This window comes from Apostichopus japonicus, chromosome 22 (genome assembly GCF_037975245.1).
Source record: "Apostichopus japonicus isolate 1M-3 chromosome 22, ASM3797524v1, whole genome shotgun sequence".
Lineage (NCBI taxonomy): Eukaryota > Metazoa > Echinodermata > Holothuroidea > Aspidochirotida > Stichopodidae > Apostichopus > Apostichopus japonicus.
In genome coordinates, this window is record NC_092582.1 from 26,755,112 (window position 1) to 26,773,411 (window position 18,300).

General features: G+C 37.7%; 1 protein-coding gene across 3 annotated transcripts in view; it reads left to right on the forward strand.

The window, feature by feature from the left end:
• Positions 1–17,900, forward strand: part of LOC139963533 (folylpolyglutamate synthase, mitochondrial-like) — a 50,982-nt gene extending 33,082 nt beyond the window's left edge. For 2 of the 3 annotated variants that reach the window (XM_071964378.1, XM_071964376.1), the window contains 2 exons: positions 9,304–9,373; positions 12,993–17,900. In XM_071964378.1, coding sequence (XP_071820479.1) covers positions 9,304–9,373; positions 12,993–13,486 — 564 coding nt within the window. In that variant the 3' untranslated portion in view covers positions 13,487–17,900. The remainder of the gene's footprint in view (positions 1–9,303; positions 9,374–12,992) is intronic. The other variant, XM_071964377.1, reaches the window with a different exon arrangement.
• The last annotated feature ends 400 nt before the right edge of the window (positions 17,901–18,300 follow it).

Sequence of the window (18,300 nt, forward strand, 5' to 3'; positions counted from 1 at the left end):
ATTGTGACTTGACTTGGCCATATTAGACATCTTGACATTAGTAGAGTTGACAGAACCAGTTTATTTGAAAAAAAAATTGCAAAAATAAAATTGAGATCGAAGCAGATATTCAATTTATTTTGTTGTGACACTTGCCTTCCACTTACAAAAGAGGATGCATGTGATTTATTGCATCGGGTACTAAAAGTTAGGAGTGGTCTTCAGAAAACTGGCAAATCATCTGACTACCCTTGACTGAACCAAATTATGAGGAGAAATTAAGATTTTGCAACTGATGATATTGCATCATGAATGTTTTGATTTGACAATATTCCAAAGGCCTACTTTTTAAGCAAGATATGTTTTGACAGTTCATTGAAGCAGCATTGTTACGAACGCAGGATTCTGCGTCCGGGACGCAATGTTTTGGCCAGGGACGCAAAATCTTCAAATTGCTTGCGTCCCGTGGACGCAAACTTTTTTTTGAGAAACAAACCCCAAGTAAACACACTCACAACTAGGTCAACGGAAAACATAACAGAACTGTCAAAACACATTTTGGAATGAACATTATTTCTTTTCAAAAACCACAACTTCTTCTTACAAGAAGCAAAAGTTCTCCTACTCCAACAGATCATTGAATTTGTTTGAAAATAAATATATCATAACAATCAACCGCAAGGTACAGGGTTAACAACACCCCATTACGGAGATTTTCATACTAAAAATAGACAATGATGCATTTCCAAATTTCAAGTGATTTGATTGGTTATAAGTCCCCATTCATTGTCTGTGAAAATTCTTGCACCTGTAGTGCTCAGTGAACACGGAGTATGTTGTTTAACAACAATTACTTGCAACTTACTTTCCCCTGTATAGAGATAGTGAAGTTTTTGCGGTACAGGCTATCATGTGTGTGCACTCCAATATCGTAATGTTAGGCCTTGTCACATACAGTACGTATACCTTTTGACAACGAAGAGGCTTCGTAATATTTGAATCATTGTTTTGATCAGAAAATGTTAATGAGTGGAGACAATCTATGAATTTTGTGGGAAGCTAACATCTCTGATCCTGAACAGGATATTTCAGCTCACAGTATGTTTCTTCTCTCTGTATTAATAGTTGCTAATGTAAAATGTGCATTCTTACCATCAGTAGTTTTTGCTGCCAAAATTTTTCGCGGTCCAATTAACCACATGCTTCAGTAAATGTTATTTTGGCGCAACATTCGTGTGTAAATTACTGTACTTTAGAACATTGAACTGATTTTTTGTTAAATCTACATTTCGTAAAAAACTATTCACATAGACCTACTGTAAGTTTCATATAGATGATTGCTTGCAAAGAGCCAGTATAAATGTTGGATCAGATTTTAAGGATTTGCGCATGTGTAGTTGAAAATGAAGCTCGAACAGGCATGTACATGCAGTAGTACAGTGAACTAGAATTTAGCGAGAGATATGCACATCGTACAGTAGGTACCGGGAATTTTGAAGAGTTGTTTGTTGGAATCGCTGCAAGGTCTAAGCACGGATCTACTCCGGAGTTGGCAAGTAGGGAAGTAGAAGGACGGATGAAGGAGGGGGGATGGGGGTAAAAATGTGTTGAAATGGCAGGGTGGTCAAAAGGAGGGGCGCCCCGGCCGCCCCTGAAAAATAGCGAAGTTAAGGCACTGAGCATTTCTGCCCTATATTGTGTATAACTTTCACAAAGTATAGGCTGTGATAATACACTAGTATTAGTAACAGTAGGTCATACAATAAACGTAATTGGTTTTCGATTGGGACGCAAGCTTTTTTTACGGGACGCAAACATTTCCGGGGGCTTGCGTCCCTGGGACGCAATATTTTTTTCACTAATAACATTACTGATTGAAGGGTGTCTTCATAAGTGCTGTATTATCTACTTTTAGCATACAAAGTCCATTTTATAATTCCTTTTAATTTGATTGCATTTCTCTACAACCCTCACACGGTATCCCAACACTGACTTCACTTCTCTACAACCCTCACACAGTATCCCAACACTGACTTCACTTCTTTACAACCCTCACACAGTATCCCAACACTGACTCCACTTCTCTACAACCCTCACACAGTATCCCAACACTGACTTCACTTCTCTACAACCCTCACACAGTATCCCAACACTGACTTCACTTCTTTACAACCCTCACACAGTATCCCAACACTGACTTCACTTCTCTACAACCCTCACACAGTATCCCAACACTGACTTCACTTCTCTACAACCCTCACACAGTATCCCAACACTGACTTCACTTCTCTACAACCCTCACACAGTATCCCAACACTGACTTCACTTCTCTACAACCCTCACACTGTATCCCAACACTGACTTCACTTCTCTACAACCCTCACACTGTATCCCAACACTGACTTCACTTCTCTACAACCCTCACACGGTATCCCAACACTGACTCCACTTCTCTACAACCCTCACACGGTATCCCAACACTGACTTCACTTCTCTACAACCCTCACACGGTATCCCAACACTGACTTCACTTCTCTACAACCCTCACACGGTATCCCAACACTGACTTCACTTCTCTACAACCCTCACACAGTATCCCAACACTGACTTCACTTCTCTAAACCCTTACACAGTATCCCAACACTGACTCCACTTCTGCAATGCTGAAGCACAATGGAACATGAATTGGTTACTTAAATGGCGCTCCATGATGATTCCCATAAAGAAATTGACTTCAATATTTCGGAGAAGCATGCTACAGAAGTAATCTGGTTAAGAAGTAGCATCATGGTTAGGATTAAATGCATCAATATACAAAAGGACCAAAATGTAACTGACTACTACAACACCACGCATTCCTGGAATGCAAAAACAACATTCCCCAAAATGAACAAAATGTCACTGACTTAATGTGCAGAGGCAGTAGTATGGGATGGGGTTGGTTCCCTGTTGACATTTCACATGGTCAGGGTGAGTCTTCTCCTTGCTTTACCATTTTATACACTGACCTACTTATTTTACCAGTTAGGAGGGTGGGCTACTTTAATGGATTCTTAGACATGCTTTTTGTGCAGAGGCAGTAGTATGGGATGGGGTTGGTTCCCTGTTGACATTTTACATGGTCAGGTTCAGTCTTCTCCTTGCATTACCAGTTTATACCCTGATTTACTTATTTTACCAGTTAGGAGGGTGGGCTACTTTAATGGATTCTTAGACATGCTTTTTGTGCAGAGGCAGTAGTATGGGATTTGGTTGGTTCCCTGTTGACATTTCACATGGTCAGGTTCAGTCTTCTCCTTGCATTACCATTTTATACACTGATTTACTTATATTACCAGTTAGGAGGGTGGGCTACTTTAATGGATTCTTAGATATGCTTTATGTGCAGAGGCAGTAGTTTGGGATGGGGTTGGTTCCCTGTTGACATTTCACATGGTCAGGGTGAGTCTTCTCCTTGCATTACCATTTTATACACTGATTTACTTATTTTACCAGTTAGGAGGGTGGGCTACTTTAATGGATTCTTAGATATGCTTTATGTGCAGAGGCAGTAGTTTGGGATGGGGTTGGTTCCCTGTTGACATTTGACATGGTCAGGGTGAGTCTTCTCCTTGCATTACCATTTTATACACTGACTTACTTATTTTACCAGTTAGGAGGGTGGGCTACTTTAATGGATTCTTAGACATGCTTTATGTGCAGAGGCAGTAGTATGGGATGGGGTTGGTTCCCTGTTGACATTTCACATGGTCAGGGTGAGTCTTCTCCTTGCATTACCATTTTATACACTGATTTACTTATTTTACCAGTTAGGAGGGTGGGCTACTTTAATGGGTTCTTAGATATGCTTTATGTGCAGAGGCAGTAGTTTGGGATGGGGTTGGTTCCCTGTTGACATTTCACATGGTCAGGTTCAGTCTTCTCCTTGCATTACCATTTTATACACTGATTTACTTATATTACCAGTTAGGAGGGTGGGCTACTTTAATGGATTCTTAGACATGCTTTATGTGCAGAGGCAGTAGTATGGGATGGGGTTGGTTCCCTGTTGACATTTCACATGGTCAGGTTCAGTCTTCTCCTTGCATTACCATTTTATACACTGATTTACTTATATTACCAGTTAGGAGGGTGGGCTACTTTAATGGATTCTTAGACATGCTTTATGTGCAGAGGCAGTAGTATGGGATGGGGTTTGTTCCCTGTTGACATTTCACATGGTCAGGTTCAGTCTTCTCCTTGCATTACCATTTTATACACTGATTTACTTATATTACCAGTTAGGAGGGTGGGCTACTTTAATGGATTCTTAGACATGCTTTATGTGCAGAGGCAGTAGTATGGGATGGGGTTGGTTCCCTGTTGACATTTCACATGGTCAGGGTGAGTCTTCTCCTTGCATTACCATTTTATACACTGATTTACTTATTTTACCAGTTAGGAGGGTGGGCTACTTTAATGGGTTCTTAGATATGCTTTATGTGCAGAGGCAGTAGTTTGGGATGGGGTTGGTTCCCTGTTGACATTTCACATGGTCAGGGTGAGTCTTCTCCTTGCATTACCATTTTATACACTGACTTACTTATTTTACCAGTTAGGAGGGTGGGCTACTTTAATGGATTCTTAAACATGCTTTATGTGCAGAGGCAGTAGTATGGGATGGGGTTGGTTCCCTGTTGACATTTCACATGGTCAGGGTGAGTCTTCTCCTTGCATTACCATTTTATACACTGATTTACTTATTTTACCAGTTAGGAGGGTGGGCTACTTTAATGGGTTCTTAGATATGCTTTATGTGCAGAGGCAGTAGTTTGGGATGGGGTTGGTTCCCTGTTGACATTTCACATGGTCAGGGTGAGTCTTCTCCTTGCATTACCATTTTATACACTGATTTACTTATTTTACCAGTTAGGAGGGTGGGCTACTTTAATGGGTTCTTAGATATGCTTTATGTGCAGAGGCAGTAGTATGGGATTTGGTTGGTTCCCTGTTGACATTTCACATGGTCAGGTTCAGTCTTCTCCTTGCATTACCATTTTATACACTGACTTACTTATTTTAGCCGTGAAGCAGTCTCAACATAAGCCGGCAGCTGCCACCTGAGATTTCCACTTCCTAAACGAAAGTAGGCCAAAGATAATGTGAACTCCTGGACAGTATGCGCTATATTTCAGTTTTTAGCGAAATGTTAATATCATTTCTTTTGATTTCATTAGTCAGTAGTGTGCAACCTCAAGATTCTAGGCATTGCATTGAATTGTAGGAATTGCGTTCAAAAGAACACAAAGATTATTTAACTGCTCATCTCATATATATGCAAGATCGCGGATGGGATGGCCGTGCGTTTGTTTTGGGTTTCACAAGCTTGGTTGGAATAACAATAAACATAGAGAGCTCCTAAGATTTAACCTGCATGAGCAGTGTAACAGTTCAATGTGAAATAATGGTTCATGAATACATTTATTACATGTTTTATATAGGCCTATCAGTTCACTGTTAGCCCTTTATGAGTGCCCAATTGTGTTAACTTGAGGCACAGTCCCCTACACAGTCCACCCACTCAGCTCATATGCCATCCTCCCCCTCCCTATCGGTAGGTCCCTTTTTGGCACATAAAACAAATAATGATAACACAAAACTAACAATTGATTTACATATAGACTATGACTACCATCAGAATGCCCTAGCATGCTTTATATCTTCAATAACCTGTGTAAAACAATCAATAAAGCAGAGCTAATAAAGTATTAATGTAAAGTCCTATCTTCTGCTACATGTGCATGAGATCTCAAAATAAAGACATTTTAGATGCAACTTAGTAAAAAGGGCCCTGGTATATATGCACATGTATCTAAGCATCACTGCATAACCTTATGATGATACATGTTTCTCGATGATCCTCAACTGCCCACCTTGGTTATTATACCAATCTCAGTCCTAAAGGCCCACAAATGGCCTTAAGTATATCCCTTCTACCCAACATCTGTTGGGAGATTATCACATTTTTTGCGGCTTCTTGATCAACTGCCTCACCTTCAGTGTTAGGCTGTATTTACCCTTGACTGCAAGCCTATGGTATACATGTTACTAGTCAGACAATGAATAAGCACACAAGAAATATTGTTAATATACACGTAGCCTAGATTGTACATACTTTCCATAGAAGATGTACTGATGTCTAGCTTTCTGTCAATTTACAATAATAACCAGGTAAGTTCTGCCAGAGTATGGAAGATGCTGCCAACCCCAACCCTATCATTCCCTCAATTCCAACTTCACCACCACGCCCTACTCCTCCCAATCATTCCCTCAATTCCAACTTCACCACCACGCCCTACTCCTCCCAATCATTCCCTCAATTCCAACTTCACCACCACGCCCCACCCAGGGTCTTAGCCAGAAATTTCAAATAGGGTGTCTCATCTGTTACTGAGTGCTCAGGAGACTAACCATCTGGGGCCGAAGGCGCGAGCGCGAAGCCTATAACGGGTGGGGTCCAGGGGCCCGCCTTAGGGACCCTGGAAGCCCAGCCCCTATCAATGGTTTATTTGCCACAATTGGGGTAAAAAGTATGCTTAGAAAGCTGTGAAAAAACCTAAGCCATCATGATTTTTTTGGGCATTCAAACATAAAAAATGCTATAAAACACTAGGTGCAAAAGTGCACCATGAAAACAGCTTATAGTAATTGATATATTACAAAGAATTTGAGCACCAAAAAGTTCAAACAATATTTTGTGGAATTATTTATGTTATGTACTATAAAATAGCCTACTGTGTATCTTGTAGAGTATATGCCACTTTTCTGTTAATGTCATCCTTATGCAGGGATGAGCATGGGGTAAAAAAAAATCACAGAATTTTGTGGGTGATACTATATACTAACGCCGAGGGCGTCAGTCAGCTTGCAGCGCGACACAGTTATAGGTGGGGTCTGTGGTAGGGTCCATGGGCTACGCCCCGGTTGTGATACAGGGGTCGAAGCCCCCAGAGGCTCTGAGAAATTCGAGGTTTAAAGACAACATTTTGGTGCCTATTTTATAAAGATTTTTAAATTGATTAAAACACTCAAAAGCAAAGTTTCACACCAATCATGGCGACCCATACTTGAATTGGTACTGTTCATGAAATGTACACAATATGGTCTGTTTTAATCTGGAATAATAGTCAGCAGCTACAGCATTACACTTCTCCTCAATTGTCCCTATCAATACTAAAATATTGAAAATCATGGGAAATTTATGAAAATATCGTTGCAATTATGTTGGGAACGTTTTGAAAATCCAGAGAAAAATTTGCGATATAAGCTCCAGTTTGCGTATGCTACAGTGTGTAAGGATAATATTTTTTTGTCCCTCTGCAGGTTGGATATGCATCGATTCGGTAATGAAAAACATGCGAATGCCGGATCAAATGATACAGTAACGCTGTTGTTAGAAATTCACGGAAATTGAGAAGTGTAAATAACGGAGGTAGAAAAGAAAGCAAGGAAATCCGCGCAAAAAGCTCATTCCTTCATATATAGTTACTGATGGCAGTGGCTAGTAGTACATTTTGATTTTAAAATAATGACATAGGCTAATATATATTATTTTCTAACAAATTGGGTACGGTGAAAAATATCTTACTTTAAGTTTTCATGTTCAAATACGTAGGTGTATGATAAGGTATAAAACCTTCCTCAATAATTTCTATTTGCTTTTGTTTCTTTCATTAACTCGTTAATTCATATAATTAACATTACTACTAACATCACACTGCCGCCGCTGATTATGCTTGCTTTCCATGTCTATTGGATCAGACCCCATAAGTATTCAATTTAGCTCTTAAACAGTTATTACTACTAGTACAACTATCTAATATGCAGGCCCAGGGTTCGCATTAGCCACTAGATTGCGCGATTCGCGCAATTTGATCGCATTGGAATAAACGATTAGTAATAAGCTACTTGCGATGATTGTTTTTTAGTTATCCCGTCTAAAACCCATAAACATTTCGTAAACTTCCTTGTCAGCCTTTCCTTCTATGAAATAAACGATTAAATAATTAATAAATTCTTCCACATGGTAGCCTAACACCACACTAAGTCAATGGAAATCTAGCTAAGCCTAACCATCTGTTCATTCGCTGAAATTGTGACGCAGTTATAAGATATTCATGGAATACTTTCATTGTTGCTGTTACGTTCGACCACATGGTTGCCTAACATCACACTCAGTCAATGGGGGTAATCTAGCCTAGCCGTCTGTTTATTAGCTGAAATTGTGACGCAGTTAATAAGATATCCATAGAATACTTTCGTTATTGCTGTTATCTTCGACCACTAGCACATGGTATCCTAACACCACACTAAGTCAATGGGAAATCTGCCTAACCATCGGTTTGCAAGAAAAAAATCACACTTAACGTAGGATTCGGGTAATAAATTAGGAACCGGGCAGTACCGCGTCGGGCGGGTACCTTCGTTATTTTTGTAAAGCATTGGTGAAATTTTCAGTTGCAAAAACTGATCGCCACAGTATTATAGGTCAGGAGACTAGGGTTAATTTTCCCGGAAATTCTCATCGCCAGCCGAGAATGGTCGTCGCCAATGCGACCGTAATAAAAAAGGGTTGATATTCATACTAACTGCGAAGCAGGTTCGCTTGTGTTGCATACGTGTATTGCCTTGACAAATGGTTTCTCGAACTCGCGCAATATCACAATAATAAAAATTAATCGGAAATTTCGCGCCATTTTGTAATTAGACAGACTGCATGGTTACTACGACGCAAAACTTTTCCCCACTGCCTAGGGGAAACATCGCAGGACCTGTCAATATTAGTTCACTCTTTCCACCATACCGTGATACACAACACCTAGCTAGGAGGGAAAAAAATACAAATACACGGGTGTGCGAAAATGATCACGCGACCAAACGATTTCTTTTTAGCTAGCTAGATGGTTGTTGACTAGGCTGTATTCCAAGCTGTTATAACAAAAGGATCGACTGTCAGGTTTTTTTCAGTGATTTATTTCACAGTGTTGTGTCATCATTTTAACGTGCGCAGTACATGCAAATAACTAATAGTTACGTTAGATTGGGAGGCTGGACAGAGCCATTTATTGGCGTCTCAAAAGCCGTCCCACTCAAATTCGGCCGTCTTTCATTTCGATCTAGCCGTCTCAAAGACGGCGAGACGCATCGCTAGCTAAGACCCTGGCCCCACCCCTCCCACTCTAATCCAGAAAAACAAGGAATTGTTTAAAAAAATCAAATGGCTTCATTATGTTATTAACATGCCTACCTTGTAATGTAAATGTCTCTTTGTTTTATCCCATTTAGGAATGCAAATTTGATGGTGTGGTTTTCTGTCCTAATGTAGTCAGTGAACACGATGGCAAAAACTCTCCAGGTAATGTTTCTAAGTTCTCAATGTCTGTGCCGTAATTAAGAAAGGTCAGGAGGGGGGGAAGGGTGAGCAGAGGGTGAAGATAGGTTTCAAACTTATGTAATTAAAGTAGCCAGGGTATCCCTTGTTATTGTGTTCATCACAATAAGTATGGGAGGAAACTTGGAGTGGCTACTTGATGCATGGTTAAATGGGTATCACCCAGTCATGGATCAGGAAGTGAAAGATGTATAAACTTGCCTGAACAGTTCACAAGGAATCACATGGTAAGGAGTGTGAATATTGGGACATGGTTTATTGCTCTAATGAGTGGCAGGGAACATTCATTCCAATGAAAAATGACCTATGTTGTACAGTACATTTGTATGTAAACTTTATGGGTGAAGTTAAGGTGGTAACGATCAAACATCATTTGAGGCCAGCAGGGGCAATACTATGAGAAGTGAACACCATGGCTCAGGAATAGAGATTTGTATGAATCTCATATTTAGTGCATGGATGCTCCATAATGCGTAGATGAACTTCATTGGAGGTCAAAGATCATTTGAACTCCAGAAGCAAACATTTAATAAACGTGTACATATGTTAGCTCAAGAAGGGAATCTTGGATAGATCTCATATTATGTGGATACACAATATTGCTTTCAAGTTTTCTATTGTTTATATGGAGGTCAAACTTCATCTGAGATCAGCAGAGACAAACATTTAAAACCTTATAAACATGATAATTCAAATGGGATCTTGAGTGAATCTCATTAGTATGTGGATGCTCCATATTAAGGAAATACCTTAATGTTTGTGGTGGAGGCCAAAAGGGCATTTAATGTCATTAAACTCTAGTCTGTAAACTTTGTTTAATTGATATTCAAGAGAAAGTTGGGATGAATCTCATATCCCTTATGAGGAACCCTCAGAATGAGTACTAAAGCTTGTGTTAGATTAATTAGCATCGGCGATTTAGATTATTGGACAGCAATAGTGTCAGCATCAGTCAAAGGTTATTAGCAAGCAATCCATTTGCTGAATCGTGAAGAAAGTTGTCCAATTGATGCCATGTTAATGACTTAATTCATGTGTAAAAACAAAATGTAAATTGAAAGTCATGTGGTCAAGGCAGGTCAAACCAAGTAATTCTTTAAAATGCTTCTTCTCCAAGGGTTTAAACGGATCTGGATGTATATTTGTAATATTGGTTGGTTGATGTTAAAGGTTATCAGAGTGTATGATGATATTCCTATCAATAAGGGTATATCTGAGTGGTTGAGTTATCAGAGTGTATGATTACATTTCCTATTAATGTGGTTGATGTCAAGGGTTATCAGTTATCGGAGTGATTGATAATATTTTCCTATCAATAAGGGAATGTCTGAGTGGTTGGTTGATGTCAAAGTTGATGTTAAGGGTTATCAGTTATCAGAGTGTATGATTACATTTCCTATTAATAAGGGAATATCTGAGTGGTTGGTTGATGTCAAGGGTTATCAGTTATCAGAGTGATTGATAATATTTCCTATTAATAAGGGAATGTCTGAGTGGTTGGTTGATGTCAAGGGTTATCAGTTATCAGAGTGTATGATTACATTTCCTATTAATAAGGGAATGTCTGAGTGGTTGGTTGATGTCAAGGGTTATCAGTTATCAGAGTTGATTGATAATATTTCCTATTAATAAGGGAATGTCTGAGTGGTTGGTTGATGTCAAGGGTTATCAGTTATCAGAGTGATTGATAATATTTCCTATTAATAAGGGAATGTCTGAGTGGTTGGTTGATGTCAAGGGTTATCAGTTATCAGAGTGATTGATAATATTTCCTATCAATAAGGGAATGTCTGAGTGGTTGGTTGATGTCAAGGGTTATCAGTTATCAGAGTGATTGATAATATTTCCTATCAATAAGGGAATGTCTGAGTGGTTGGTTGATGTCAAGGGTTATCAGTTATCAGAGTGATTGATAATATTTCCTATTAATAAGGGAATGTCTGAGTGGTTGGTTGATGTCAAGGGTTATCAGTTATCAGAGTGATTGATAATATTTCCTATTAATAAGGGAATGTCTGAGTGGTTGGTTGATGTCAAGGGTTATCAGTTATCAGAGTGATTGATAATATTTCCTATCAATAAGGGAATGTCTGAGTGGTTGGTTGATGTCAAGGGTTATCAGTTATCAGAGTGATTGATAATATTTCCTATTAATAAGGGAATGTCTGAGTGGTTGGTTGATGTCAAGGGTTATCAGTTATCAGAGTGATTGATAATATTTCCTATTAATAAGGGAATGTCTGAGTGGTTGGTTGATGTTAAGGGTTATCAGTTATCAGAGTGATTGATAATATTTCCTATTAATAAGGGAATGTCTGAGTGGTTGGTTGATGTTAAGGGTTATCAGTTATCAGAGTGTATGATTACATTTCCTATTAATAAGGGAATGTCTGAGTGGTTGGTTGATGTTAAGGATTATCAGTTATCAGAGTGATTGATAATATGTCCTATCAATAAGGGAATGTCTGAGTGGTTGTTTGATGTTAAGGGTTATCAGTTATCAGAGTGTATGATTACATTTCCTATTAATAAGGGAATGTCTGAGTGGTTGGTCGATGTTAAGGGTTATCAGTTATCAGAGTGATTGATAATATTTCCTATTAATAAGGGAATGTCTTAGTGGTTGGTTGATGTTAAGGGTTATCAGTTATCAGAGTGATTGATAATATTTCCTATTAATAAGGGAATGTCTGAGTGGTTGGTTGATGTCAAGGGTTATCAGTTATCAGAGTGATTGATAGTATTTCCTATCAATAAGGGAATGTCCGAGTGGTTGGTTGATTTCAAAGTTGATGTTAAGGGTTATCAGTTATCAGAGTGTATGATTATATTTCCTATCAATGAGGGAATGTCTGAGTGGTTCGTTGATTGGCTGACAAAATTAATCATCCAATTATAAAGAAATAAATAAGCTTTTGTAGTGTGAACAATATATCCCCTACCCAAACTCTAACACCTCCCCCCCCTCCCCAGATGTAATTGTCTGGTTATGGTACTGTGCTCAATTGTTATACATTTTGAGCAATGGATGGATTTGTCAGTAACAGGTAAGCTGTTTTTTCTCTTACTGGATATTATTTAATTTTGGTTACGTTTAAGCAACAAAAAATGGGTATAATATCATGACAATTTCAGTTCAAAGCAAAGATTTGCCTAATATCTTTGAAACAAGTTCCTCTCATGGTATATAAGTGACTGAAAAGCTTCCATAATTAGCAAGAAGAGAACTGAGTTAATACAAACAACTGTACTACTTTAAATAAGATCTTTATCTGTTACACACTGTTTTCAAAAGCCAACTGAAGGGCAACATGGTAGGTGTTATGTCATTGAATTCAACAGTCTTTTCTTGTAAGGGAAACAGTACAGATTGTGGAGGCCTCGTTAGCATAATATTAGATTCCTAAAGAAAAAACAGTTTTGCATTTCTAGTCATTGATTAGTCTCATTTATTGGAAAAGTATTATCTCCAAATATGGTAAAAAGTTTTATAGATGCACTGCCTAATGACCGGTGTTGCTAATGGTCTTAATTTTATGCAGCTAAAGCAGTCAGCCATTGTCTTTCATGTTTGTTCTTCTAGATTTGACTTATAAACACTCCACAAACAAATCTGCTTTGGCACGTGTGCAGTTGTTAAAGCAAGATTTTGAGACAATGGTCAGATCCCAGGTCCAAAGTAACCTTCCTCATGTTGCTGGGCATGATGCAGTTGCAACAGGAGAGTATTGTAATGTTAACAGCAACAATCACCATAGTGGGGATAACATTAACAGCAACAATCACCATAACGAGGATAACTTGCAAGGCAAACCCTCTTTTGCATCTTCAGCCGCTGTGCCATCCCTGTTCAGTGATATTCCAGCCCAGACTGTGGCTGTACCATCCATTACAGATGCTCTGCAGTGGGCAGCGTGTGCTAAGGACCCTCATCTCAGCTCCCCTAGCAGGGAATATTCAACACCCGCTGAGGCAGCTATAGCAGCTGACCACATCCAGGTTCTGGTCACTGGCAGTATACATTTGGTAGGTGGTGTTATTAAAGTACTGAACCCTGACCTAGTTCTCCATCAGTGATCTGGTAACCCTGGAAACCATCTTTGACCTTGGTAACCCTGGAAACCATCTTTGACCTTGATAACCTTGGTGACCATGAAAACTTACTAAACATTTCTAAGATATTGAATGATGTGCATGCTCTGTGGTGGTTTATTGTTCTAGATAATCACTAGGCTGTACATTGGTATTTAATATAGTAACATGTACATGTCGTGTATCTAGTCATATGGATAATACCAATCATTTCTAGAAGTCACATCTTTCTCTCTATGACACCTTATGTAAAACTCAATTATGTTTATTGTTCTAGATAATCACTAGGCTGTACATTGGTATTTAATATAGTAACATGTACATGTCGTGTATCTAGTCATATGGATAATACCAATCATTTCTAGAAGTCACATCTTTCTCTCTATGACACCTTATGTAAAACTCAATTATGTTTATTGTGCTAGATAATCACCAGGCTGTACATTGGTATTTAATATAGTAACATGTACATGTCGTGTATCTAGTCATATGGATAATACCAATCATTTCTAGAAGTCACATCTTTCTCTCTATGACACCTTATGTAAAACTCAATTATGTTTATTGTGTAGATAATCACTAGGCTGTACATTGGTATTTAATATAGTAACATGTACATGTCGTGTATCTAGTCATATGGATAATACCAATCATTTCTAGAAGTCACATCTTTCTCTCTATGACACCTTATGTAAAACTCAATTATGTTTATTGTGTAGATAATCACTAGGCTGTACATTGGTATTTAATATAGTAACATGTACATGTCGTGTATCTAGTCATATGGATAATACCAATCATTTCTAGAAGTCACATCTTTCTCTCTATGACACCTTATGTAAAACTCAATTATGTTTATTGTTCTAGATAATCACTAGGCTGTACATTGGTATTTAATATAGTAACATGTACATGTCGTGTATCTAGTCATATGGATAATACCAATCATTTCTAGAAGTCACATCTTTCTCTCTATGACACCTTATGTAAAACTCAATTATGTTTATTGTGTAGATAATCACCAGGCTGTACATTGGTATTTAATATAGTAACATGTACATGTCGTGTATCTAGTCATATGGATAATACCAATCATTTCTAGAAGTCACATCTTTCTCTCTATGACACCTTATGTAAAACTCAATTATGTTTATTGTTCTAGATAATCACTAGGCTGTACATTGGTATTTAATATAGTAACATGTACATGTCGTGTATCTAGTCATATGGATAATACCAATCATTTCTAGAAGTCACATCTTTCTCTCTATGACACCTTATGTAAAACTCAATTATGTTTATTGTGTAGATAATCACCAGGCTGTACATTGGTATTTAATATAGTAACATGTACATGTCGTGTATCTAGTCATATGGATAATACCAATCATTTCTAGAAGTCACATCTTTCTCTCTATGACACCTTATGTAAAACTCAATTATGTTTATTGTGTTAGATAATCACTAGGCTGTACATTGGTATTTAATATAGTAACATGTACATGTCGTGTATCTAGTCATATGGATAATACCAATCATTTCTAGAAGTCACATCTTTCTCTCTATGACACCTTATGTAAAACTCAATTATTTGGATTATGGTAGTTGGAATTATTTCAACTCAGGTTTTGAATCATCTCTATGGAAACACCATTCAGATTATGTCAGTAGAGTAAGTGGAGAGCTATAGGTACTGTTCAAAATCGGATAACTTGGACAAGATTGAGGCCTCTGCTTCAAAGCATCATGCTTTCATGTTTGAACTAAATGTGTTAAGCAATTCCATTACATACATATATATTTATATTACCATAAACTACTACAACAAGTTACTTTTATTGTTTCATGAAGTGTAATGTTATTGTTGAGTTCAACTGTATGATAAAGGAATAATACAGGAATCAACATGGTTAGAGAGTAATGTATGCTGACATCAGCTGTTAAATATCAAAGGATACTGCAACCTACAGCATTAGAGTGTGATATGTCTTAACTTCAACTATGTGATCAAGGAATAATACAGGAATCAACATGGTTAGAGAGTAATGTATGCTGACATCAGCTGTTAAATATCAAAGGATACTGCAACCTACAGCATAAGAGTGTAATATGTGTTAACTTCAACTATGTGATCAAGGAATGGTACAGGAATGAACATGGTTAGAGAGTAATGTATGCTGACATCAGCTGTTTAATATCAAAGGATACTGTAACCTAAAGCATTATAGTGTGATATGTGTTAACTTCAACTATGTGATCAAGGGATGGTACAGGAATCAACATGGTTAGAGAGTAATGTATGCTGACATCAGCTGTTAAATATCAAAGGATACAGCAACCTACAGCATTAGAGTGTGATATGTGTTAACTTCAACTATGTGATCAAGGAATTATACAGGAATCAACATGGTTAGAGAGTAATGTATGCTGACATCAGCTGTTAAATATCAAAGGATACAGCAACCTACAGCATTATAGTGTGATATGTGTTAACTTCAACTATGTGATCAAGGAATGGTACAGGAATCAACATGATTAGAGAGTAATGTATGCTGTCATCAGCTGTTAAATATCAAAGGATACTGCAACCTACAGCATTAGAGTGTGATATGTGTTAATTTCAACTATGTGATCAAGGGACGGTACAGGAATCAACATGGTTAGAGAGTAATGTATGCTGACATCAGCTGTTAAATATCAAAGGATACTGCAACCTACAGCATTAGAGTGTGATATGTGTTAACTTCAACTATGTGATCAAGGAATGGTACAGGAATCAACATGATTAGAGAGTAATGTATGCTGTCATCAGCTGTTAAATATCAAAGGATACTGCAACCTACAGCATTAGAGTGTGATATGTGTTAACTTCAACTATGTGATCAAGGGATGGTACAGGAATCAACATGGTTAGAGAGTAATGTATGCTGACATCAGCTGTTTAATATCAAAGGATACAGCAACCTACAGCATTATAGTGTGATATGTGTTAACTTCAACTATGTGATCAAGGGATGGTACAGGAATCAACATGGTTAGAGAGTAATGTATGCTGACATCAGCTGTTAAATATCAAAGGATACAGCAACCTACAGCATTAGAGTGTGATATGTGTTAACTTCAACTACGTGATCAAGGAATGGTACAGGAATCAACATGGTTAGAGAGTAATGTATGCTGACATCAGCTGTTAAATATCAAAGGATACTGCAACCTACAGCATAAGAGTGTAATATGTGTTAACTTCAACTATGTGATCAAGGAATGGTACAGGAATCAACATGATTAGAGAGTAATGTATGCTGTCATCAGCTGTTTAATATCAAAGGATACTGCAACCTACAGCATTAGAGTGTGATATGTGTTAACTTCAACTATGTGATCAAGGAATGGTACAGGAATCAACATGGTTAGAGAGTAATGTATGCTGATATTAGCTGTAGTAAAGGTGTTGTTAAGAAAGACTAAAATGAGATAACCTCTTCCTCTCTTGGAATTACGTATTTTAAAGTTTTTTCTCTCACAATGTTTATTTGTAGTTCTTCACTGCTTTATATCATTAATTAATCATAATTCAATCAGTACTTTGATCATAAATATGTAATCTTATGTCTACCATATTTCATGTGAAGAGAGGATTAAGAGGCCATACATGCTGGTATTTCATGTGTGGGCTGGATCCAATGGGCAGCCTATTGACAACCTTTGCTGTAGGTCTTCAGTGTCTTATCATTTAGTCATTAAACCATCATGATATTATTAATCATGTATCATTGTTTCTTTAAAAAGGTATATGGGCCTAACACCTATCATTATTTGATGATAAATGTATCATTGTTTTGTCATATTTCGACATTTCATGTGAAACCCTTCATTCTTGAATTTGCAGAGATGATTTAGATTGTAACCTTTACCCTCCATTACTCTTTCATCCTTGTCCTGTACTCATTAACCTTCCATTGTTTTGTAATTCCAAGAGATGCATGTCTCTGGCTCTGGTGGTAATATATACACAAGTGGTCATGTTTATGTCATATTCGAAATATATTCCTTGAGATGTTGAAATTATTACTTCTGTCAGCTGTTATGAAGGCAGAGATCAATTGAGATGTCAAATCATATCCTGATGAATGTCCACAGTACATTGTAGTAGCATGTTGACCAGTGTGGAACAACAGATAGGCAAGATATGTAGCCAATGGTTTTTATTTTGTAACGTTGATTTGTTGCATTTTCGACAACCTGTTTGCTTTTGTTTAACCCCTCATGAGTAAATCCATGGCTATGCATATAACAGGTTTGTAGTGTTTCTGCTCCAATGGTCTCATGAATATCTCACATTTGAGTTTCAAATCTGAGGTATATAAAATCAGTAATACAGAAGGACAATTGAATTTTATGTACGTATGTTGTTTGTCATGTTGCAACATTAAAATGCTGTTAATTGAAGTTTTTTATCAAAAATCTTTCCTTATCCAATATCAAAATCGGACAAAATCATAAGGCCCTTATGAAATTGGCGATTTTTGGCCAAAAATGAAAGTTCTCAAACCTCTCTCAGACTACGTAGAAGGGACTCCCAGCACCCAGTAGCACTTCTCTCGAGTCAAAAGTGGCATTCGACGAAGTTTTAGTCATTTACGGAGTGTTAGCTCAGTGGTTAACACCGGTGCCTTTCAATCATAAGGTCCCCGGTTCGAGTCACTCCCAGATTAATGTATGTCGTCCAGTTACAGAGTTGTTGACAATTAACAATTCATAATCATGGACGTTAAATATGAATGTAAGAGACTGACTTC